At 34.6% G+C, this 25,487-nt stretch overlaps 3 protein-coding genes across 4 annotated transcripts; 1 reads left to right on the top strand and 2 right to left on the bottom strand.

Annotated features, from left to right (window-relative positions):
* Positions 1-2,781: 2,781 nt before the first annotated feature.
* Positions 2,782-10,759, bottom strand: LOC21392362 (gamma carbonic anhydrase 1, mitochondrial). 2 transcript variants are annotated; one of them, XM_024169317.1, is made up of 5 exons: positions 10,470-10,759; positions 4,122-4,265; positions 3,705-3,788; positions 3,404-3,555; positions 2,782-3,228 (listed from the first exon to the last, which is right to left on the bottom strand). In XM_024169317.1, exons 1-5 carry the CDS (start codon positions 10,582-10,584, stop codon positions 2,947-2,949), a joined length of 777 nt encoding a protein of 258 aa, XP_024025085.1. In that variant the 5' UTR covers positions 10,585-10,759; the 3' UTR covers positions 2,782-2,946. The 2 variants fall into 2 exon arrangements, with proteins under 2 accessions (XP_024025085.1, XP_010102071.1); XM_010103769.2 differs by having other exon boundaries at positions 3,663-3,788.
* Positions 10,760-12,771: 2,012 nt separating this feature from the next.
* On the top strand, positions 12,772-14,978 carry LOC21392363 (protein RER1B). Its single transcript, XM_024169311.1, has 4 exons — positions 12,772-12,988; positions 13,521-13,900; positions 14,115-14,295; positions 14,481-14,978. Exons 2-4 carry the CDS (start codon positions 13,551-13,553, stop codon positions 14,529-14,531), a joined length of 582 nt encoding a protein of 193 aa, XP_024025079.1. The 5' UTR covers positions 12,772-12,988; positions 13,521-13,550; the 3' UTR covers positions 14,532-14,978.
* Positions 14,979-20,142: 5,164 nt separating this feature from the next.
* LOC21392364 (isoflavone reductase-like protein) lies at positions 20,143-23,930 on the bottom strand. Its single transcript, XM_010103771.2, has 5 exons — positions 23,544-23,930; positions 23,282-23,416; positions 21,362-21,605; positions 20,607-20,810; positions 20,143-20,499 (listed from the first exon to the last, which is right to left on the bottom strand). The coding sequence occupies exons 1-5, from the start codon at positions 23,724-23,726 to the stop codon at positions 20,333-20,335; spliced, it is 933 nt and encodes a 310-aa protein (XP_010102073.1). The 5' UTR covers positions 23,727-23,930; the 3' UTR covers positions 20,143-20,332.
* Positions 23,931-25,487: the final 1,557 nt, after the last annotated feature.

Below are 25,487 nucleotides of genomic sequence, written 5' to 3' on the forward strand. Positions count from 1 at the left end.
TCTCCCCAGGGGTTTTTTTTTTTTTTTTTTTTTTTTTTTTTTTTTTTTTCCTAAGAGCATCATATGGGAGGGTTTATTTATTCGAAAGAGAAACAAGCATTCAAAAAAGAAAGAGAAATATAGGCTAGAATCGAGAGAGATTGGAAAGCTGAGATGGTGAAAGTACGCAGGAGAGAATATGGGAGAAAAAAGGGATGGCATCCTTGTAAATAAATATGAAAATAAAAACTTATTATTTAGTATGTTTGTTTGAGAAAGTTGAAAAGATAATTGTCAAGAGATTAATGTACCATCTATAAAAGAGTCTGTACAGTATTGTTTTTTGAACTATATTATATAAAAAGTAAGGTGTTCATTGGTTTTTAACTGACAGTTTCAGTCGGTTTTAAAACTGAACTGACAATGTCAGTTTTTAAAAATTTAAAATCTAAACCGAACCGAAAAATAATATTTTCGGTCGGTTAATCAACCGATTTTTATTAGTTTTTATCGGTCAGTTTCTTATTTAAAAATTTTTTTGTGAAGTATAATCTTCTTAAATTTTAACCATTCAAATATTTAATATTTAAATAGTTAAAATTAAAAATAAAAAATAGCTTAAAAAATAAAAATAAAAATAAAGCCTAAAAGAATGTATCCATAAGAACTAAGGCTTTATATCTAATCTCAATTAGAAAACTTGTTTATATTAAAGTCCATCATATTATTGAAGATGACGTTCAAAAAAAGTTAGACCTCTCTAACTTGTAAGTTGTGATGGATAAATGAAATACATAGCCCTTTATATAGAATAGATGAGGGAATACATTCTCATATCTTTTCAATGTGAGACTTTTAAAAGTCTGATGTGTTTAAATTTTCAAATACATTAGACTTTTAATAGTCCCACATTAAAAAGAGATGAGAATGTCTTCTCTCAATTATTTTATATAAAGGGCTATGTATTTAATTTCTCCATCACAACTTACAAGTTAGAGAATTCTAACTTATTTCAAACGTTCATCTTCAATAATATAATGGACTTATATTCACCATCTACAAGATTAGAGGTTTGAATATATGGATAATAAATTTTTTAAAATTGGTCAGTCGGTTCGGATAATCGATTACTTCAGCTGGTAAATTGAAATTGAACCACCCATAAGTCATGGACGGTCGATTAACCGACCGAATTAGTCAGTTTGCTAACGTGGAACTGAATTTTTGATTTTTTTCGATCAATTTGACGGTTCAGTATCGGTCGGTTTTAGTTTTTTGGTTTTTTTGAACACTCCTAATAAAAGTGATGAAATTGAAATGGAAAGTAACAATAATGAAAGAATCAAGATGCATGTCCGAAATAATTAGAGTGAGATAGGAAAATTAAACCTAAAAATTAATGACAAAAAAAAATGGGAGTGGATATTATTCTAGGTGTTGGATGATTGGTGGGTACAACTTTTTTGTCTGATCCAATTAGAAGGCATAAATCACGGAGATTTTTGTTTTTTCAGCTTTTAAGATTCCTATTGCCCAATAATTATTTCCTGACATATAGAGTAGTTAAATTGCTTCCATTTGGGATTAGTTTGATTGGATCTTTGAAGTTGAGAAGATCCGGCCCTCGTAGCACCATGATTATTGATGCAAAATGGCTCATCTCATTTTAAGAAATTTTTTGTACTGAAATATGGTACATTGACATTAAGAGCTCTTCTTTAATGTCCAATCAGAAAAGCTCTTTTCCCCTTCTTCGATTGCCTCGCATCATGGTTGCTTAGTCTTTCCTTTAGCCTTTTTCCCTCAAAAAAAATTTTTTTTTTAATATGAAGGAATGTCCGCATAAAGATGCATATGCTTTCAGTCACTTATTATACAAATAAATATAATTTTAGGGCATAATTTTAAGAGAAGATAACACAGCTAACTTTGGGGGTAGATTTTATTGTCGGACTTGTTTTGAGCTGATGCTGAGCGGATGGGAAATAAAGGCCGGGCTAATTTTCACCCTGTATGACGCTGAACTGATCTTCTAGATAGCCCAAAGTTTAGCTGGACTGATCTATTACCAAGCCCAGTGAACCGCCAAAAAACTAGGGAAGAGAAGACAAATATCAATCTTAACTTTTACTTTTTATTTTTAATTAAATAATTAATTAGTTAAAAGAATATTTATCAAATTCAGACACGTTATCAGTAACTTCAGAAATTTTCTCAAAAGATTAAACCGGACTCATCCCAAAGTGGGCCCAGTAAGTGGTCCAAAAAGCCCAGTAAAACGACATCATCGCCTATCATCCATATTTTCGATTTTTCCATTGTTTTTGCAATATGCCAAAATTCGAGGTAGAGCCCAAGAGTAACCCAGGGATTAAACCTCACCGTGTTCAGTTTCGCTAGCATTTGCTGGGAAATACTCGAGTACAGTGATGGAAAGGGCTGACCACACAACTTCACTCTCGACTATTGAGCATAAGAACACATTTCCCTCGCCAAGCATCTGGGTAAATGGTTTTTTTTTTTTTTTTTTTTTATTCAAATTTTCAATTCGAGTTAAGATGTAACATTTTCTGAAAACTTTTAATTGTAATAGAAAAAATTAAATGTGATATTTTTTTAGAGTTTTTGACTGTAAAAACTTAAAACTGAAAACTCGAATCGGTGAAATGAACGAAATTATAGTAAATACAGCAAACGCAAATCAACATACATAGATGCTGATTAATGTCATTAGCTTCCATAAAAGCAGACAAGAGTTTCCAAAAACCATAGGAAACAGAAGGGTAGCAAAAAGAGCCATAATTCTCCCCTAAAACATGTCTCTGTCATTATTGGAAAAGAAAGTGATCCCCTTTCCAGGTATTTGCACATGAGAAAGAAATATCCACTTGATATCAATTTTCATGATCTGAATTTAAGAAGAAAATTAAATTTAGAAAAAGGAGATAAAGACAAAACTCTCATCTTTTAAGAAGAAGCCTTGGGTGCTTTGTCTGGTAGGATATTATCTGGAAGAACAAGCTCTGGGGGAGTTTCACGAACAACGCCCAACATGGAGTCATACTCCTCATCTCGATGAGCAAACTTCTTCCGGAGAACCTTCTCAAACTCTATCTCATCAAAAGGTTTTGCATTTTCAGCTGCATGGACTTGTGCAAGGTTGGAATAATTGGTGGCCGACTGGGAAACGAAGGCCATCTCCTCCTCAGTGAGTTTCCTCAGGAATTTTGCTGGGTTACCTCCCCATACCTGTCATATACAACCAAATATATCCGTAGGATATTAATCAGATTAGAATCTCTTCATCTGTTCAAATCAACAATCAAACCCCTTTTGTTTGGCTTCTAAAGAAGAGCTATTGGTGTTAATAGACCCCTTAAAAAGTCGAGCAAGCACTGATGTTGTAAAATATAGACAGAGATACCTCTCCAAAGGGGATCCTGGTATTCTGTCGCACAAGAGCTCCAGCAGCAACCATGGCATTCTTCTCAACAACAACACCATCAAGAAGTGTAGCCCCCATGCCAACAAAGGCCTCATCCTCAACAGTGCAGCCGTGCAAAACAGCACTGTGACCTGCCTAGTTCACAATAAGCCAATCAGAGTCCTAAAAGAACAAAACAAGAAAAACCAGCAGGTCCATTGAAAGATCAAAGATGTATAATTATCAACATATTACTTACCTACAGTAACGTTGTCACCAATAATAGTTGGTAACACCTTACCACTTAAATTAGATTTTGCCACATGCACAAGGGAGTTATCCTGTATGTTAGTTCCAGCCCCAATACTTATGCCGTTGACGTCACCTATGCACAATGAGTTTATAAGATTAATAACATACTTTACAAAACTCTTCAGGAATAAAACTACAGCTCATCTCTAGCCTAAATATACGTATAATATATCTCTCATGTACATTTTGTTAGGGGAAGCAAAATGGAAATTGCTGATTTTGACGAAAAGAGAGCATAACTGTAACATAAAGCACCAAATTTCTAAACGACCCTCAAATTCTTCAGAAAGAAAAGGTTTTATACTTTGGTAATAGACTCTGATCGCTGGTAATAGATGTTTACAAACTAACATAGAATGAAATAAACATGTACATCATTCCAAAGACATCCTCAAGAAGTTATTACCTCTCAGAACACATCCATACCAAATAGATGATCCTCGTCCCACTTGAACATCCCCAATGATAGACGCACTTGGGGCCACAAATGCATCCTTATCAACAACTGGAGCTTTATCAAATATGTTCATCAGAGTCCGGTGCCTAGACACTATAAGTACAGAAAACAATAACATTAGTACCGTGTGGTTCACACGGAAGAAAACAAGCAAAACTACATGAACAGCAACCGAAAGCCTAAGTATTCAACACAAGGAACAAATATGTAAGCGTCACAAATGATGAAATTTGGAATGAATTTTTTATTATTATTATTATTTGTATAATCGGTATACACACTTATATAATACACGGCTAGGAGCTAAATAATAACTAAATGAGAACAACCTATCTACAAATATCTCTAACCAGAAAATATACAGCTCACCAAATCCCTAAAAATCAGGGATCACACAATCACATAAAAATCACTTCCTATTATTAACCGTATCTCACAAAACTCCCCCTCAAGCTGGTGAATGGATATCTTCCATTCCAAGCTTGCTGATAATATTCTGGAAGACAGTACTCGGCAGTCCCTTTGTAAGTACATCAGCTAACTGGTCTTTGGTTGAAGCAAATGGAGTACAGATTAAGCCGCTTTCCAACTTCTCCTTTATAAAGTGTCGATCAACTTCAATATGTTTTGTTCGATCATGTTCTACTGGATTATGTGCAATGCTTATGGCCGACTTGTTATCACAATACAATTTCATTGGTCCTTCCCACTTTACTCGCAGATCATCCATTATTATTTTGATCCACAATAGTTCACAAATTCCAAGCGCTATTGACTTGAATTCTGACTCCGCACTTGATCTTGCCACCACACTTTGTTTTTTACTCCTCCATGTCACAAGATTGCCACCTAGAAACGTGCAATAACCCAAAGTTGACCTTCTGTCAACTAAAGAACCTGCATAATCTGCATCAGCGTAGGTTTCTAGTGTCACGCTTTCTCCTTTCTTGAACAGAATTCCTCTCCCAAGATTACCCTTCAAATATTGTAGAATCATTTGTACAGCCTTGAGATGCATTTCTTTGGGATTGTGCATAAACTGACTAACAACGCTCACAGCAAAGGCAATATCTGTCTCGTATGTGCCAAATAAATTAATCTCCCAACAAGTCTCTGATAAGAACTTCTGTCTACCACGGTGTCTTCTTGAGCATCACATAACCCATGGTTGAACTCGATCGGTGTGTTAATTGTCTTACACCCTAGCATTCCAGTCTCCTTCAATAAATCTAATACATACTTTTGTTGTGATATAAATATTCCTTGTTTTGAATGCACTACTTCAATACCTATAAAATATTTTAACCTTCCAAGTTCTTTGATATCAAATTCCTTTTCCAGACACTTCTTTAAGCTTCGCATTCCTTCTACATCATTGCTTGTCACTATAATATCATCTACATATACCAATAATGCTGTCAATTTCCCTAACTTCTAGTGCTTCACAAATAGGGTGTGATCTCCTTGACTCTGTTTATATCCCAACGCTATCATCACTTCTGTAAATCTCCCGAACCATGCCCTCGGTGACTATTTGAGCCTATATAGAGCCTTTTTCAACTTGCACACCAATCCTTCTTTGGATTCAAGCCCTGAAGGAACTTCCATGTAAATTTCCTCTTCGAGATCACCATGTAAAAAAGCATTTTTAACATCAAACTGTTGCAAGCTCCATTCAAAATTAGCGGCCAATGACAGAAGAACCTGTACCGTGTTCATTTTTGCAACTAGGGAAAAAGTTTCAAGGTAATCTATACCATAGGTTTGAGTGTAGCCTTTGGCAACCAACCTTGCCTTATACCTCTCCAAGGAACCATCTGACTTATACTTAACAATGAAAACCCACCTGCATCCTACTAACTTCTTTCCATCAGGTAACCTGACCAAGTCCCATGTTTTATTCTTCTCTAGAGCTTCCATCTCCACTTTCATAGCATTCTCCCACTTCTCATTTCCTAATGCCTCGGATAGGTTTCTGGGAATGGGAATTGTTTGTAGGCTACTTAGGAAGGCTCTATGACTCGGGGATAGGTTTTTATAGGACATGAACAAGTATAATAGATGGTTTGTGCAAGTTCTGGTTCCTTTTCTAAGGGCAATTGGTAGGTCATAGTCATTTGGTTCAACAGATTCCTTAGGACCCGATGACTGTGTGGTGGTCTCGGCAAGGCTTGGTGGTGGTGTGGCTGTTTTGGTAGGTTGGTGATTGTGTAGTGGTTTCTGCAGCATAGACGGGTGAGGAAACAACATCTCGAATAGGTGATTAAGCATGCATAGGTTGGGAGATTTCCTTTTGCTTCCTGGAATAAACCTATAATGACCGAGTAGTGTTTTGAGCTAGTACTGACTTTACAGATGTAGGCTGGACAGGAACAGGAATTGATTCAATTGACTTAGTAGATGGCTACTGAACAGACTCAGAATAGTGGATTGAGATTGACTCGGAATATTAAGAAGTAACAAGTCTCTTTCCCTATCTTCACTCAAATTCTCCCCCTGAAGATGGGAATGCGAAAAATATGACTCACTTTCATTGAAGGTGGAATCAGCATAAACAAAGAACTTTCTTGTGGGCGGATTAAAACATTTGTACCCTTTGAGTGGATAAATATCCAATGAAAAAACACTTGAAAGCACGTGGATCAAGTTTTCCCCTGTTTTGATAGTGAATAGGAACAAAGGCTACACTTCCAAAAATTCTTGGAACAAGATTGTTAGAGACACAGAAAATCGGAAAGAATTTTGTGAGAGTTTCCATGGGACTTTTAAAGTCAAGAATTTTTGTTGGTAACCTGTTTATGAGATGGGCAGCAATTAAGACGACTTCTCCCCAATATTGTTTTGGGACATTTTTATGAAATAGAGATTCTCTTGTGATAGCAAGAAGATGGCCGTTCGGCTACTCCATTTTGTTGAGGCGTGCTAACACAAGAGGACTCATGAAAAATTCCCTGTTTTTGAAAAAAATGGGGAAAGAAATTGGTTAAAATAGTCCCTGGCATTGTCGGATCGAAAACGTTTAATTCCCATGTCAAATTGAGTCTTGATCATATTATAGACATTGGAAAACATTGTACTAACATCAGATTTATTTTTCAGAAGGTATATGTACGTCACACGAGTATAGTCATCAATAAATGTTACAAACCACTTAGCTCCAGAAATATTAGCAACCGTGGATGGTCCCCAAATATCACTATGGATAAGAGTGAAGGAACAAACGTTTTTGTACTACTTATTGGAAAAGAAGCACACTTGTGCTAAGCAAGTTCACAATCACTACGATGAAAATTCTCAACAACTGACCCTTTGAATAACGAAGGAAACATAAGCATAAGAACACTAAATGATGGATGACCTAGACGACGATGATAAAGCCAAACCTTGTCTTTATTAGAAATAACTAACTCAAAAAGGAATAAAATGGGTAGGGAGCTCTCAACTCTAGTACGACCATTTTGTTCTTCCAGATAGTAAAGTCCATCTCTTTCACTAGCATGTCCAATTACCCTCTTCGTGCCATGTTCCTAAAACTCACAATGAGAAGGATAAAACGTCACACTGCAATTTGAATCTTTGGTGAGTTTTTGGATTGAAACAAGATTTATAAACAATTTGGGAACATGAAGGACATTTTACAGTGTGAGTTGTTTATAAAAACATCTCCTTGTCCGGCTACAATGGTAACAGAACCATCTACTATGGTTATTTTCCTATGACTAGAGCAAGGGATATATGAGATGAAATTTTTGGACGAGCAAGTCATATGGTCGGTGGCACTGGAATCAATTATCCATGTGTTTGGAGAAACTATATCCAAGACATTAGCAATACAAGAGGAAGAAGATATACCTGAAAATGCTAATGAACATGTACCTACCGAGGATGGTTTGTCAAGAGATCTCAAGAAATTCCTCCACTTCTCAATTTCTTCTTTATTAAATTCAGGGGTTGGATTCTGTGGTGGTCCTTCACTGCTTGAATGAGTGCTGACAATATGAGCTTGTTCCCGTTCATTTATGTTCTTGTCTGCAAAATTTATGTTCATGTGTGGTGGTTTTCCATTGAGTTTCCAGCACATTTCCTTAGTGTGACAATGCTTCTTGCAATATGTACACCATAAGGAGTCCTTGTTAAATGGTCTTGATTCAAAAGCCCGCCTCGGTTCTTCATTCACACGTTATTTCGAACCAGCTTTGCATTTGCAGCCTTTGACACCAACGCAGAACTTTCCATTATGTGTGTATCAATCATGACACCTCTTCAACCTTCTTCAGCAAGAACGATTGCAATTGCCTCATTTAATGATGACAGATCCTCCTTTTCGAGTATATGTACTCGGACTGCATCAAATTTCACATTCAATCCTACAAGAAAATCGTAAATCCATCCTTTTTCAACGAATCTCTTAAGAATGGTTGCATCATCGTTGCACTTTATTTGAATGCACTGATAGTGATCCATCTCTTGCCAAAGACCCTTCAAGAGATTAGAATACTCAGTAACTGACCGATTTCCCTGCTTTGTGGCTGAGATCTTGATCTTGATTTCATAAATATGTGCAGCATCATTCACTTTAGAATAAGTTTGTTTGATAGACTCCCATATCTCCTCTGTTGTGCCCAGACACATACAAGTGTCACTGATGTCTGGCTGCATAGAATTCGACAACCAGGACATTACTAGGGAGTCTTGTTCGTCCCAAGCATCAAATTTAGGATCCCCTGATTTGGGACCAGTACCGAGTAGGTGACTCAGTTTGCCTCTTCCCTTCAAACACATGCGAACCAATTAAGACCACTTCAGATAATTCTTTCCATTAAGCATGTACGCTGCTTGAATATTCTGCAAATCCCCTGTTGACTGATGGTTGTTCTCAGTCAGAGAGGACGCAGGCACCTCTGTTGATTTGCTGGTCACTTCCGACATGACTTTTGGATAGAAAGGTCATGAATTTCAAGGGTGATAAAGAAGGGGAACCACAGAATCAAGAATCAAACTCGCGAAATAAGAATTAGCGAGAAAGGAAAGAAAAAAACATGACGCAAGCGAGCAGCAATTTGGACTGAAAAGAACGCTTGAATCAGAAACAACACTAGGTTGAGAAAAACTGAATACCCCAGGAAAAGCCCTAGGGCTCTGATACCATGTCACGAACGATGAAATTTGGAATGAATTTTTTATTATTATTATTTGTATAATTGGTATACACACTTATATGATACACGGCTAGGAGCTAAATAATAACTAAATCAGAACAACCTATCTACAAATATCTCTAACCAGAAAATATACAGCTCACTAAATCCCTAAAAATCTGGGATCACACAATCACATAAAAATCTCTTCCTATTATTAACCGTATCTCACAACAGTAAGGAAACGAAAATTTAAAAAAAAAATTAAAGACAGCTTCAACCCATGTATAACAATCAGGGCGGAGATGATGCAAGCAGAATGCGCGAAAAAAATACACAAAATAAGCAAGAAAAAGAATGCTGTAACCACTTTGGAACAAACATGAAACCAAGATTGTGAGTACAACGCTTATTGTTTGCTCCGAGACTCCACAACTAACAGAAGACATTGAAACAATTAGCTCTAATAAGACATTCAAATGCTTATGAATTCTAATGAAATTATTAAAAAACTAGAAACATGAAAAAATTCCATAATTCCCTAGGTTTTTCGAATGACTAAACTCGTTAAGGCAAAAAAAAAAAAAAAAAAAAAGGTTTTTGGAGGACATTCGTTCATGCTAAAGAACCATTTTTTTTTTTATCAAAATCAACAATCTCTCTCCGACACATACTACTCTTAAACGTTCAAGTAAAACCTTTCGCATTTAGATTCTTCTTACTGCTATACAAAATCCCACACCAGGAGACCGAAGAGGAGTTAAATCACTCATCTCCAATAGTATAATCTCGACTCTCCCACACAGAACTTCCAAGAGAATTCACATTCACTCGTTTGGCTTTAATAAATATATCAAAAGCAAGGTACTTTCAAATTACTCAACTCAAAACTGATAATCAAATTATCTGAACATATAGCCACATTCGTCGAGAAATCGATTCAGCCCAAACTCCATTTCTGAAAAATTGAATTGGCATATCATCAAAAGAAAATGCGAGCGACGCATACAACAAAAGCATTTGCAAAAAAAACCTTCATCTGATAAGCTAATGGACTAAACAAAACAGGCGAGAAAATCAAAGTTTTGGAAACATAAGAAGAAGAAGATTAGGGATTAAAGCGGGATCTAGGGCAAAAGAAAAGGGAAACGACGCTTACGCTGCTCTTGGAAGTAGTAGTTTCCTTGGAGGCGACAACCGAGGCGATCAATGGCCTGGCCGGTCTCCCGAATCCAAAATCCAACGGTGTAAATTGCTTTCCCTAGAGTTCCCATCTCCTGATCTTGCTCTTCTTCTTCTAAAAATTTTCTGGCTCTTGAACACTTAGAAAGACGGACTTCTTAGCAGGCAGGGTGGAGAGAGAGAGAGAGAACAAATGGGTGTAGTGGTAGCCGGGAGAAAATTTGATAAAAAAGACCGGAGCAAAACAGCAATTGAGAATGTAGACCGTTTTTTTTATAACAAAAAAATTTTGATTATATCTTACGTGTCAAAAAATGGGTTCTATTTAGTCTATGTACATGGGTCATTTCAAAAAAACTCTCCCTCACAAACTGATCTCACGACCGACCGACCCTCACCTCCCTCACAAACCGACCGACCCTCACGACCAACTCTCATGTCGTTTTTTCTCTCCGATCTCTCACCGACCCTCACGACCGACTCTCACCACCAAGTTCCTCTCACCGGTTTCTCTCTTTGATCTCTCTCGCCGACTTTCTCTCGTCGGTCGATCCTCTCTCTCCGATATCTCTTGCCGACTCTCTCGCCGACTCTCTCGTCGACCGACCCTCTCCGATCTCTCTTGCCGACTTTCTTGCGTCAGCCGACCCTTTCTCGCCGATGAAACCGACCCTCTCTCGCCGACGACAGACCATCCTCACCAAAAACCGACCCCCCTTCACCAAAAACCGACCACCCTTCACCAAAAACCGACCACCCTTCTCACTAAAAACCGACCCCGACCACCCTTCTTACTAAAAACCAACCAAAAACCGACCACCCTCCCTCACCAAAAACCGACCAAAAACCGGCGACTTCCACGACTGAAATGACATCACAAAACAACTCTTCTTCCTCAACTAAGACCGACCACCCTTCTCACTAAAAACCGACCCCGACCACCCTTCTTACTAAAAACCGACCCCGACCACCCTTCTTACTAAAAACCAACCAAAAACTGACCACCCTCCCTCACCAAAAACTGACCAAAAACCGGCGACTTCCACGACTGAAATGACATCACAAAACAACTCTTCGTCCTCAACTAAGACTGCCATTTCCCGAACCCCTATTGACGAGGCAACAGAATATGCTCAGGTAACATTAAGGTTTTATTCTCTGATTTAAAATTAAGGTTTTATTCTTGTTTTACTTTTTTTTTTTGCAAAAATGGTTTTATTCTTGTTTTACTTTTTTTTATACATTTTTACAAGAATAAAAACTTAATATAAGAAAACAAGAATTGCATACATTAGTGTGTGGTTTGTTCGTAGTCGGTTCTAGGTCGGTTTTAAGTCGGTTCTTAGTCGGTTTTAGGATTGGGTCGGTTAGGGGTCGGTTCGGGTCGATTCTAGCTTGGGTCCATTCTTGGTCGGTTCTATTCGGTTTGGTCAGTTCTATGTCGTTCCGTCGGTTCTAGTTCGTGCACTGTCATTTCTAGTTAGTTATAGGTCGGTTCGGTATGGTTTGCTCGGTTCTAGGTCAGTTCGGGCATGTAATAAGAACAGACCACGAACAGACCAAGAACGAGACCACGAACCGACCATGTATAATAACAGACCAAGAACAGACCAAGAACCAATCATGTATAAGAACAGACCATGTTATAAGAATAGACCAAGAACAAACCTTTTTTTGTAAACCTAGTAGATCTTCATCATATCGGACAATTTAATCCGGTCTTTTATGATGTAAAATTACTAATTTTAATGGATTTTTAACATTTTTAACTACATTTTCATCTTAAAAACATATGAACAACAACGAAAAATACCATAAGAGATATGGAAAAAGAAAGACTTAGTAGCTATTCTTCAAACTTCGTTTTGGACGAGAATAAAATGCGGAATGGGCAAGATAATAATGTTAATGAGGTTGTGCGATGACGAGGACTTGAGAAGATGAGAGGGGAAATGGAAGGCGGCTAGGACAAGAAAATGACGCGAAATGGAAGAGGAGAAAGAGAAAGAAAACACTAAAAACATAATTAATGACGTGAAATAGCTGATGTGGAAGTTTACCTATTTACTCAATTTATTTTTTTGTGGTTTATTTGCTTAAAAATACTTTTTACTTAGTCTATTTATCCAACAAGCCCGTCGAAGATCCCGAACCTTTGGGAGGGCAAATTGGGGTTTTCACTATCTTGAATAATGTAAAATTACCATAAAGCCCTTTCACTCTGTTTAATTGACGGTCAAACATTGAAAATGCGCCTTTTGGGAGCCAAAGCGTGCGTTTTGATGCCTCCGGAACAGCAAAGGTTGGTATTTTCCTGGGTAGTCCGAAGTTGTTTGGGAACTGGAAAAAAGAAAATTTTGAATAAATTTTCCTATCAATAAACCTACATAAAACATCGTTCTTTGACCTAAAAATCGGAAAGGATAAACAATTTGTGGCTTTTCATCATCGAAGTCTCTAATCGGATCCGAATAGTTCTTTGGCCCTAATTTTCTGGTAAGCTCTCTAGTTCTTCAAATTTGTTTACCGTAAATTTATTTTTCTTCGGCGACTTAGACCGATCGTCTCTATTTGTTTTATTGAAACCCTAGTTTTTTTTGTTGATCAAACATTTGTTTAATTGCGGAAATATTTTCCCTCGAGGTCTAAGTAATCTTTGGTTTCTATTTTTAGTTTCTTGAATGTTCGAAGTTTGAACGTTGTATGTAAGATTGAAGATGAAATGTCTAGTCTTCAAGAAAATGCGAAAAAAAACTAACTTTTGATTGCTTTGGTTTTCGGATTTTTGTGAGGTTAATTGAAATTAAAAGAAACATATCTTACTCAAGCTCAAGTATGTCGGTGAATGATGGGTGGTTAGTTTCTTTTCTTTTTCTTTTTTTTTTTCAAGTTTTAGAAAAGAGAAAAAGATAGAATGAGGAATATCTACTGGTCTAGAATGTCTTTCCAACTATATTCTCAGTTCCTTAGCAACCAAACATTGCACAAACATATCTATAATTTAACCACGTTCCTTTGTTTTGTGTAGGCAGAGGCCTATTGGAGAATAACATACTTCATGGAAGGAGTTGGTGGCGATGCTGCTTCTGATGCAGTGCCTCTTGCCAAGTGGAGAAACGACTTTACGAGGGCATTTCAGTACTACTTGGATCGGTCCACGCCCCACCCGGTGCAGAGGTGGCTTGGGACGCTTGCTGCGGCAGCCATTTATATTCTGCGAGTGTACTATGCTCAAGGGTTTTACATTGTCTCCTATGGCCTTGGAATCTACATATTGAATTTGTTGATTGGATTTTTGTCTCCAAAGGTTGATCCAGAGCTTGAGGCCTTGGATGGGGCTTCATTGCCGACGAAAGGCTCCGACGAGTTTAAGCCCTTCATTCGCCGCCTTCCTGAGTTTAAGTTTTGGTAACTAGGAACTCCTCTTGCTAAAGATTAGTTATGTGAACTATTTTTCATCATTTATTGCATAAAACTAATAATACAAACTGTTTAAGAATTTTGTTTGGTAATGAGGATACAGCCTTATGTGATATGTGTGATCTCCTCCTGACTTGCTAGAATCTAATTTGTTCATGTCATGATGAGACACAATTTGGGCTTCTGATTTTTGTGGTTTCAGGTATGCCATTACAAAGGCTTTCTGCGTTGCCTTTTTGATGACCTTCTTTTCTGTGTTTGACGTCCCTGTTTTTTGGCCCATACTTCTTTGCTATTGGATATTTTTATTTGTCCTCACCATGAAGCGCCAAATCGTGCACATGATTAAGTATAAATATGTTCCATTCAGCTTTGGAAAGCAGGTTAGTGCTTCAAAACACCCTCTAGTCAACCTCACTGTCTCCCACCGAACAATGAATTTTCAATTTTATGCTACATTTTCTTTTGTGAGGTCAGGGGAATCTAGCACTTGTTGAGATTGCTTTCCATCTGCCTGTTGGTAATCTGAGTGTAATTATTATGTAAATGCTTTCTTGATTGTTGGCAGAGGTATACAAGGAAGCACTCAGCTGCTAGTAGTAGTGGCACTAAGGACTGAAGTGCAGCGTTTTGAACTGACATCTATGGAGAAGAAAACAGGAGAAGTGCAGTGTTTCGAACTGTCTTTCAATTTGTTACTGACTACAAAACTCATGCTTCTTGTTCATAGTGTTGGAGTTACATAAGAATTCTAACTTGCATAAGTTGGGATGGTATTTTTGTGTACTGTGTAATTCTTCTGTCGTACCTGGAGTTGGTTGAATACTGTTGGATCGTGATTATCTCGCATCTTCGTTTACCACTCCATGGGGGTTGCGTGGTTGGTAAATGTGTTGGAGCTTAGAACTATTAGTTCGTGTGAACAAAAGGTGAAAACCTCTGTTTTTTTTTTTTTCCAACTCCTCGGGCTAAAATGTGGTGGGAATTATGTCCTGTTCTTACATAAGTCACATTGTTATATGCTGTTAATATGTAACCCCCCTTCTATGCGTAATATTTTACTTCATCTTCATGGCCTCCGCTAAAGTTTCAAGTGTTTACTCTTTGACCGCAGCTTTCTTATTTTTGGATTTACTTGATTTCCGTTCTTTTTTCTCTGATGGAAGTGAGTGGGTTTCCTTTTGTGGAGTTTTGTTTGGGAACGAAAAGTGGATGCAATAAACAATGCAAGTACTTGGTTTTGATACCACACGATTTGCCGAATGAAGCGAATAGTGTGATTCGTATCTAACTTGCTTGGTTATATCTGTATGGCGGGTGAAAAGAAAACAAAAGAAGGAAAACGAGTAATGTTGAAGGAAGAAACAACTCGCTAATGTTTCTTGTGATGATCAATCTTTGATTGTGGTTTAAGAATGATAAGATTTTTCAGTAGAACGTTGTCTCTGGAGAAATAGCTCAATCAATACTTGTAACAAGGTAACAAAGACTAAGTACTTGAATAAGCAGGATGTAAGAGTATATATAAAACTCTACTAGTGACGAAATCCAGCTTGACAAAAGAATGTTGTGGCCGTGGGACTAAGAGGGAAAGCACTTAGGCATGAGATGCCAGGTAGATGTCCAATCAAACACCGAATTGGTGTAACAACCCTCCAACAACTGAACACATAGAAAATCTCTATTTATGTAACAAAATACTTGACTTTTGCATACAGTCATATAAACAATCCAAATAACACGGAGGACTTGAATATTATAGTTGCAATGATCACGAAACATGGCCAGCTAATGTTTCAAGGTCTTCTCTTGCTTCCTAACCTCCCCAACCCAAAACAACAAATTTGGTCTGTCCCCTAAAACTTTTTAGGATTTAAAACCTTGCAATATTCCCCCAAGCCGCTAAGTCCCCCCCACAACAAATGAGTGGAAGAACCTTTGTTGTGATATTCTTCTTCTGGGCTTTCCTCACTATCATCACCCCAACTCTTGTTCACTTGTCCGAGATTGCCAAATTACAGAATCTAAATGGTTAGGCTGAATTTCACTTGCTTATCTTTTTCTTGGTCTTGCATGTTTTATTGAGTTTGTAATTCTTCCTTGATAAGTTATTACTGACATGATAATGATCTCATTTTGCTTCAAACTTTGCAGGCGAGAGAAGTAATGAAGAAATTAAGGCGAGAAGAATGATGGGTTATGGAGAGAAACGTCCAATAAAATCACCAAAAGTACACAAAAACAATACACAAACCCCGGCACCAGCTCCGGCTCCGGCTGTACAAACTCAGAGGAAGAGAAAAGCTTATCTTGGCAAGGTCTTCTCTGAATCAATGAGATTGGTGGTCAATAATACAAGACTCAAAGAGGCTTGAGCTTGAAAATATATCAAAATCATAGATTCTTTTTCTACATGCGATTCTTCTATAGGTACTATCGAAGCCGAATATAACAATTATCATCAGAAGAATAATGTAAGTGATGAGAAACGATCATGATTGTATATACATAAGTGTACCAATGAGATGCATGTTTATTTATTTTTTTATTTTTGTGAAGCTGTAAGTATCTGCATTTTCATGTCCTCATTTTGCTTAACAAGGGATGCTAATAGTCTTCAACATGAGAAGATGAACATAAACAAGACAAGGTATTTGCTAATCGTTGTGGTTTTTATAATTGGAAATTTATAACAAATAAATTTTTCTGACTATTCATGTTTAAGCTGGTTCTGTTTGTTTCTGGGCAAGTGGTTGAACGGCCCAAACCAAAACAGAGTTTTCAGGTCGTCTTATATTCTTAGCACTAAGCAATAAAATTTAAGTAAAATAATAGGTTGTTCCTTACTTTAAATAATCTAGTTGAAATTGTCTCAGATGGTAAAGATTTCACGAGACAATATCACATAGAAAAGAAATCGTTTGGTGGACCCTTTAGTACCTTTTTTTTTGTGCACGATATGCCAGTCCCTCTTGTATGCCAAATTCTGTTATTTGTTTATAACTAGTTGAAACACGCACGTAGCGCGGTATATTTTTTAAACACAAACATTTAGAAAAAAAATATTAATAAGAAAGGAAAATATTTAGGTGAGCACATATTTAAATAATTTTAAATGACAGTATTTTAGGGGGTAAAGTTTAATAAGACATAATTAGAAAACATAAGATTTAAAATGAAAAAAACAAAAACAAAAGGATCAAAATGCACGTTTTATATTAAGTAAAGATGTTTTAATAAGTTATGGTTATAAACATAAGATCTTTTTTATAAAAAAACAAATGAAACATTTTTTTTATATTTCATCATATGTTTCCTATTCAAAAACTCATTCACACTTAGTGAATGAAAGAAAAAATAAAAATTATTGCTAAAGACAATAGGAAGACAACAGTGGGAGAAAAAAAATAGGTAGGGAAAAAAAAGAGGGAGAAAAATATAAAAAATATCTAAAAATGAAAAAAGAGAAAGAAAAATGGAGAGAATAAAAAAAAAAATAGAGGCAAACATGTGCCCTCCGTAGAGGCCAAGCCTCTTTAGAAGCCAATTTTTTGGCTCTTTTTAAGGGCTCGTTTAGTTCGCTGATTCGAGTTTTTAATTTAAGTTGAAATGTAACTTTATGTGAGAGCTTTTTACTATAGTAAAAAAAATAGATGTGACTGTTTCTAAGAGTTTTTTACTGTAGTAAAACTCAAATTCTAAACTCAAATCGGAATGAACGCGTCTTAAGTATGTATACATGCTCTAGTGGCCTGATTGTATGCATGTCGTTTGGCCTTGATTTCAATGACTTTCTTGGTGTGAAGTCGTTTTCCTTTCCTTTATTATTTTGGATCTTTTTCTAATATTCTTTCTTTTTGGGAATACTAATATTTTTTATTTATCAGTCATCAGATCTATCTTAAATTTGATAAAAAATTAAATTAAATTAAAAAAATAATGCAGATCTAATGATTAATAAATAGAGAATACTAATTCTAAAAAAAGAACACTAGATAAACTTCTTTATTATTTTTTTTGTTTGAACAAAATGTGGGACAAAAGTTGACATTTTCTTGCCGAAATAGTACAAGTCATTTGTTAAAGTTTATGACCTGTAGGCAAATAAAAGCGTCATATATTTTTCAGACAAAATAAAATCGTCATATTTAACCAGGAAAAAAAAAATCTTAGATAGTGGGGTCCAAAAAGCTGAACTTAGAAATAAATAATAATTTACGTGATAAATGAATTATTTATCTTATAAATTGTTCATTTACGGCTAATAAAAATATTTTTTTTTCATATAAATTTTCTTTTTATAATTAATAAAAAGTTTTTTTTCACGTAAATAAAAAAATTTTAAAATTTTTTATTAAGTAAATTATTTTTTTTAATTATAAATAAATTATTTATTTACTATTTAAACTGTTATTTATTTTAAATAATTTTAAAATATATTATTTTTTTAATTTAGTTTAAAGACAATAACAGGGACTAAGCCAGGTGGCCCGTATTAGCAGCCGAAAAAAAATATTGGCCCATATACAGGCTTTAACGACCAGGGGCGAGGACTAAAAACACGACGTAAACGTTACAACAACGTAACAAGCAACGTCAAACTGTAAAACGAAAACAATAAAAATAAGAAATTTTAGAATCAACAGATTTGAAGAACAGCAACAACGCAGGAACTAAGCCAGGCCAGGTGATACAACCAAGACCTAAAATACGACAGAAATATGAGATTACGACAATAAGTTTAAAACTAAAATATAACGAATAAACGACAGCACGTGAAGAACCGCAATCTTCAAGTCTATTAATAGTGCATCATTATAACTGAAGTTTTTATAACCTAAAATACAACCAACAAAAAATAAATAAAAATAGGTGAAAATTTTTACATAGAGATTTAAAAAGAGTATATATTAAGTGGTAGTATGACTGTCTTAACGAAGATTGCACACTTAACTCTACGACAAAATATAGAGTTTGAATCCCCCATATGTACTTTTTTCTTTTTTTTAAAGAAGTATACGTTAATAGTATTTTAAGTGAAAATTTTATGTGTAATTATAAAAATATGTGAAAAATATTAAGATAACAATGTAAAAAATAAATAAATAAAGGAATTAAAACTTAAAAATAAAAGGAAAAATTGTAAAACACTTAAAGACTTATAGTTCTGAAAACTACTTAAGATGAACATAAATTATATAATAACAAAAGAAAAAATGAATTAAAACTTACAAACCAAAGAAAAAATAAAGCACCTAAAACTCATTGTTAAGAATTACCATATAATGAGCAACAATCAAATATCTACTTTTTAGTTTTACTTAGAATTAGGATTAGGATTCAACAAGTAAGAAAACAAAAGAAAGAAATTAGTTAAAAAAAAATAAAGCCCTGAAAAGAGAGAGGGGAAAAACATGCATCAAAATGGTGCGTAAATGACTATAGAAAATGAACATTATAATTTTCACCTACTATTTTTATGTTCATCATTTTTATTATTTGGATAAAATAAGATTTAGCATTAAAACTATGATAAAAAGTAAAAAAAGATAACATATGATGGTCCATAATCTAGGTTATCTACTAACAAATCGTTTTATTTATTTATTATTATTTCAAGTGTTTGAAAAGGGCCAAAACAATTCATTTTAGATGACTAAAAAAGGAATAGTAGAGCCATAATGGCTCTTTTATATGTGTAGGATAGTAATGGTCCATAAGGTGGCAAAAAATATGGGCAGAAACATATTTTTGAAAGTTTATTTTAGTAGGATAAATAGACAATTAGAAAGAAATTTGTGAGGATAATTTTTAATACACAGTATATTAGAGCACTACCGAAAGGAACATTTAAGTAGGATAACTTTTAGAAAAAAAAAATTATTGGGGTAAATGAAAGAAAGAAGTTAAAAAAAATGGTAAGTATGAAGAATATAAAATTTTGGGGAAGAAAATAAAAAGGAAAAAAAAAAAGAACATAAAAAGCTAGAAAAACACCAAAAGCAAAAAAAATAAAAAAAACCCCAAAGCTGTGTGTTGAAAGAAAATGATGAGACTAACATTTGGCACACCGTATATTAAAGTATTACCGAAAAGAAACATCTAAGTAAGATAAAAACTTTGAAAAAAAATTAATTGGGGTAAATAAAAAAATGGTAAGTATGAAGAATATAAGATTTTAGGAAAGAAAAAACATAAAAGGACAAAAAAAAAAAAAAACCACCAAACGGAAAAAAAAAAAAAAGAAGAGAAATTACCAAAGCTGTGGGTTTTGGACAAGCAAAACGCTACAGTGTTTGGCACTTCTACTCTTTTATATAGTAGTGATGATATCTCAGTACAAGCACTCCGCGCAAATAGCAACGAAAGTGTACTTATTTATGTAGGATAACATAACAAGAGCGTGTATTTCCAATTTTCTCAAACAAATTGGTCGAGATATTCCTCCACAGTGGTGTACTTGACATCCGGATAAAGCTCAGAAGCCTCAACTCCAAACGACGGCTCAATCTCAAAGTTGGTATGATCTCCCTTCACAAACGCCGAGTGGTTGATGCTTAACACCACATTGATTGGCATCGGAGACTCTGCACATTACAAAAAAAAAAAAAAACAAACCAATATAAATATATATATATATATATATATATTGGATTAAAACAACAAATAACTAAGATGTATACGACTCACTCACCTTGGATATTTTTGAGAAGTTGCTCCTCTGAAACGTAGACTTTCTCAAGAGTTTTGCCAATCTTCTTCTCCCACAGGGCAACGAGCTCATTGAACGAGTAAGTGTTCTTTGGAGGCCTAATATAGAGGATCTTGTTCAAGGTTCTTCGGTCCTCCACAGCTCTGATGGTGAATGTTCCAATGTCCTCTTCCTTGTTGAAAACCGCTGTAGTCCCAACACAAAAACAGAAAGGAAAACAACAATAACAATTGCAATTAGAATTTTGATATATTCCAAAAGTATACTTATTTAGAAGGAAAATAATACACATAACGTATAGTGATCATTGTCACTATCCTTTAATTACCAAGCGTAGAAGGAAAAGATCATGAAATCTAGCCGATCGAGCTACATAAATTTTTTTTTTTAGTGAGGCACTACGGAAAAAACACAGAGAATTTTTTTTATTATTAACTAAGATATAGTAATCATACATTCCAATTACTGAATGAGTCATGATTGTCAAAATTTTCCTTTAAATTAAATAGAAATATAACTGAAATTTTAAGAACAAATTTATGGATACAAATTTAGTTGTCTAAAATCTGGAAGTACACTAATGTGTAACCCCACAAATCATGAGTCTTCGAATAATTAATATTTAAACCTGTAATTGGTTAAAAATTAGTAAATAATGATAAAGAACAAGCATATAAAAATAAGATGATTTATATATATATATATGTATATGTTTAACATATATATGTGTATTGTACCCTTGGGATTTCCATCGCCATAGATGACTATTTTGTCTCTGGGGGGAGGAGGAGCAGTGAGTCCAGGCTGAGCCAATGTGGGAAGGAAATAGCCAGCGAAATAGTTAGACGACACGTAAGTGTACGGAATTCCTTCGGCCTCCACGACACGTCGGATCTGGGCCTTGACAGCGAATGCAGACTTTGCTGGCTCCACCGCGTGCACACGATCTACGTCGTTACCAAATTCTGATGGGAAGAATCTCTATAATATTGACAAAGGGATATGAGATCATGATCTTAATTAACGTGACATAATGTCAATGAATGGATTAAAAAAAAAAAAAAAGAGGACAAGAAAGTTGAATCATCCTTTTATTATTATTGTAATTAGTTAACGAGATTTTCTCTCTTAATATGATAAAAAATAAACTATCGATAATTTTTTATTTTTTAATTATTAAATGTATATTAAAAATTATTTATTTTGCATATTTTTTAATTTCATGTTATTTTGACTAAATTCAACCATTATAACTAATGTTACTATAAGAGAAGTCTACTAGAGGGGAAAAAAAGTGAATTGCTACATGTCGATTACAATTTCTAACTTGTTATATTATAAGGTCTCGTTCATTTCACCGATTTGAGTTTTCAGTTTTAAGTTTTTACAGTAAAAAACTCTCAGAAAATATTACATCTAACTTTTTTTATTACAGTGAAAAACTCTCAGAAAATATCACATCTCAACTCGAATCCGTGAAGTAAACGAAACCTAAATGTTAAAATTTAAGATTAATAAATTATATTTACATTCAAGTCTAGTTTTATAAGATAGTTTGTTCTTGATTGGTTTATTTTTTATTTTTTATTTTGATCCATTAGGGGGAAAAACTGTTTCAGATTGCGACATTTTAACTTCTTTTCAAAGGGAAAGACGTCATCATCTATCTAGAAAGTAGAAAGTGGAAACTAGAGGTTTTCATTGTTTTTGTATAGCTCATGTTGTTTGATCCCAAAAGAGCCACAATATAATTTCATCGGCAGTACCAAACATATGTTAGGCAAGCTTTCCTTTTCGCTCTATCTTTCAACATATGAATAAAATAACATCGATTCAATGGTAGGTTTAAGACTTTTACTCGCACTGAAATGGATCATCCTAATTATTGTAGATAAATATATACATAAATCGTACTCATTAAGCTACTCGATTTTATTTCTTCCTTATAGTCAAGAAAATTTGTAAATTTAGGCCTCATTCGCTTTGTAGATTTGAATTGAGATGTGATATTTTTTAAGAGTTTTTAACTGTAACATAAAATATTAGATGTGATATTTTATGAGAATTTTTAACTGTATAAATTTAGAATTAAAAACTCGAATCGGTGAAATGAACGAGGTCTTAAATTCTTCCGGTTCTTAAGTTTTAACGAAATCCAAGTGGACTAGGATCGATTTAAGAGCTAGCTTCAGGGGGTTTAAATCTGTCCCTTCCTGATCTCTCACAGAACAGTATTTTTTCTATGTATAGTATGTTACATGTATCATGTATGAATTAATTTGTCAAATTTTCACCCTTTAACTGAAAAATAAAGCCTTAAATGTAATTGCAGATCCAGATGTACAGTTTTCATCATATTCATATGTAAAGGTAATGACAAAACGACAATCATTATCTGCAAAATTAACATATCATTATATATATATATATATATATAAATAGGGGCAAATAACTAGATTTAGCAGTTGCCAAAGGTTATCATTCATAATACTTATACTAGATTTTTTTTGGTTGATCATCATACATTTATATACTAGATTGATCAGCCAGTAGAGCTGATTAAACTGTATTATAGTACCAAAAGGTCAAACACAGAAAAAAGAAAGAGTTTTGTTTGGAAGAGAGATCATAAACAATATCATATAGCATATACCTACCTTAACGTTACCAGCTTCTTTAATGGCGGAGATGATTTTGACCTGATCCGCGAGCTGAAAGTGGCCCACAGTCGATATCACCACGTCAACCTGCTTGATCGCCTTCACTAAACTCTCATGATCATAAAGATCTCCCTGCAAATATTTATACAAACAACAAATAAAAAAAAAAATTATAACTATTATGATGTCGTTCAAAAATAAAGAGAGAAAAGAAAAAGATTTTTTTTTTTTTTCATAAAATAGTACTAGATATACTTACGTAGAGCAAAGTGACACCCAAGTCTTTGAACTTCTCAATGAGTTTTCCCTTAACAGGGTCGTTGACCGTGGTCTCCCTGACCAGAGCAAATGTGGGGTGGCCGGCCTTGGCGCTCGCTTCAACTATGAACTTTCCGATGTAGCCGGTACCTCCGATGATCAGAATCTTGCTTTTTTCAGCCATTGGAATTTTAATTTGTCCGGAAATTTAAAGAAGCAAGGTGTTTCTTAGAACCAGATAATTTGTGATTAGTACAGGGAAATTAGAAGAAGGTGTGGTGTGTGTAAGTGTTTTCCCAGAGAAGCTAGAAGTTTGGAGGTCGTTTTATGGGATGAGAGGAAGCGTGTAGATTACCTTTTGTAACCTTATTATAGTTAATGTTAAATTAACGAGTTATTGTCCTTTTCCAGCAAAAAAAGCGAAGAGAGGAAAAAAAACAAAAAACAAAAAACAAAAAGATAGAGAGAGAGAGAGAGAGAGTTGCTATCCTTTCCTTTTCCTTTTTCTACTTCTTGTTTTTTTTCCCCTCATTTTCTAATGATGTTTAAACTAAAGGAGCGTTTCTATGGCATGGTAGGTATCATTGTAGTGCATGTTTATAAATTTTAGATTTGATCAAAAATCAAATTAAAATAAAAATTTCAAAAATATTGAAAATTAAATCTGTAGATAAATAAATTAATTTTTTATAACGTATATCTTAAAAATATTTAGGTCCCGTTTATTCATTAATTTGAGTTTAAAATTCGAGTTTTATTATAATAAAAAATTTTAAAAAAAAATCACATTTAATTTTTTTATTACAATAAAAAATTCTCACATAAAATTATATCTCAACTCAAATTAAAATTTTTAAGTTTAAATTACTGATAATGACGAAGGAAATGGTCAGTTGTCATCCTTGTGGTTTGGACTTCTGGAATATTCATTGCACTTTGACAAATACCATTAGATTAGGTGTTCCATTCCAGGGCTCTTCCATTTCATTTTTATATTATTTTTCTTTTCTTCTTCTTCTTTTTTTCAGTCGCTGATGACGTAATGCAAATGTGTCGCTTCATAGGGCGGCAAGTGTTGGTTGAACTTGAGTAGCTATTTGGAAAGTCGAAATCACCCCTATGTATCTTTCTCAACATTCGGGTTAGGTGAAGGGTAAACCCGTAAATAGAGGATTTTGTCCTTGGCAACTCAGCTAGTTATTTTAATTTTTGTTGATTAAAAACTTTAGGAGAGTATTAAAACTCCAAAGCTTAATTAGAAATTAGTGTAAAATTATCAGCAAGTAAATTAAACCCGCAACCATATCATAGAGTATTTGTACCAATAAATGGATATTTGTTCTGCTTCTTCTTCTTTAATGAGAATGACAATACTAAGATATGGCTCTACATGCTCAAGCAAATGCTACCGTTACAAGTGTAAGAGGATGTTTGGTTGGAAGATTCAAACTATGATTTGAATTATGATTCATGGTTCGTTATAATATTTTCTCTCACAAAAAATATACGTAAATCAAAAATAATTCTAATCACATGATTATAATTCATAAACTAAACGTTCCTTAAATCAGACTATAGTACTTAAGGCTTACTTATTCAGTGTATATCTTTTTAACGTAAAATTGACTTAATTTTTTTTTTATATGCACGGAATTGAACCCGCAACCCCATTTAAATCTCACCTCATTCAAACCCTCTCAATGCCACTAGACCAAGAGGTCTTAAGCGACTTAAATTTTGGTATTTCCTCTAACTCACTTTGTTATAATAAGTTCTTGCAGCGCAAAAAAAAAAAAAAAAAAAAAAAAAAAAAAAAACGGAGAGTAGTTTCATGGGTTTATCTCGTTTGGGGCCTTAACACACCACTCAATTGTCGCCATTGAACTGGATTGCTAGTAAATCCATAAGGGGGCAATGGCCCAGGATTACCCGGTGAAAAAATATA

The sequence above is a fragment of the Morus notabilis genome, unplaced genomic scaffold (genome assembly GCF_000414095.1).
Source record: "Morus notabilis unplaced genomic scaffold, ASM41409v2 Scaffold37, whole genome shotgun sequence".
Classification (NCBI taxonomy): Eukaryota; Viridiplantae; Streptophyta; class Magnoliopsida; order Rosales; family Moraceae; genus Morus; species Morus notabilis.

Coding starts and splice junctions, on each gene's coding strand:
- LOC21392362 (XM_010103769.2), bottom strand. CDS start 10,584: ATGGGAACTCTAGGGAAAGCAATTTACACCGTTGGATTTTGGATTCGG. Junction 4,266..10,469: donor CTACTACTTCCAAGAGCAGC/GTAAGCGTCGTT, acceptor CTGTACTTATAG/TGTCTAGGCACCGGACTCTG. Junction 3,556..3,662: donor TGGTGACAACGTTACTGTAG/GTAAGTAATATG, acceptor TGAACTAGGCAG/GTCACAGTGCTGTTTTGCAC.
- LOC21392363 (XM_024169311.1), top strand. CDS start 13,551: ATGGAAGGAGTTGGTGGCGATGCTGCTTCTGATGCAGTGCCTCTTGCC. Junction 13,901..14,114: donor CTTCCTGAGTTTAAGTTTTG/GTAACTAGGAAC, acceptor TTGTGGTTTCAG/GTATGCCATTACAAAGGCTT. Junction 14,296..14,480: donor CATTCAGCTTTGGAAAGCAG/GTTAGTGCTTCA, acceptor GATTGTTGGCAG/AGGTATACAAGGAAGCACTC.
- LOC21392364 (XM_010103771.2), bottom strand. CDS start 23,726: ATGGCTGAAAAAAGCAAGATTCTGATCATCGGAGGTACCGGCTACATC. Junction 20,811..21,361: donor TGGCGATGGAAATCCCAAGG/GTACAATACACA, acceptor TTGGGACTACAG/CGGTTTTCAACAAGGAAGAG. Junction 20,500..20,606: donor ACTTCTCAAAAATATCCAAG/GTGAGTGAGTCG, acceptor TGTAATGTGCAG/AGTCTCCGATGCCAATCAAT.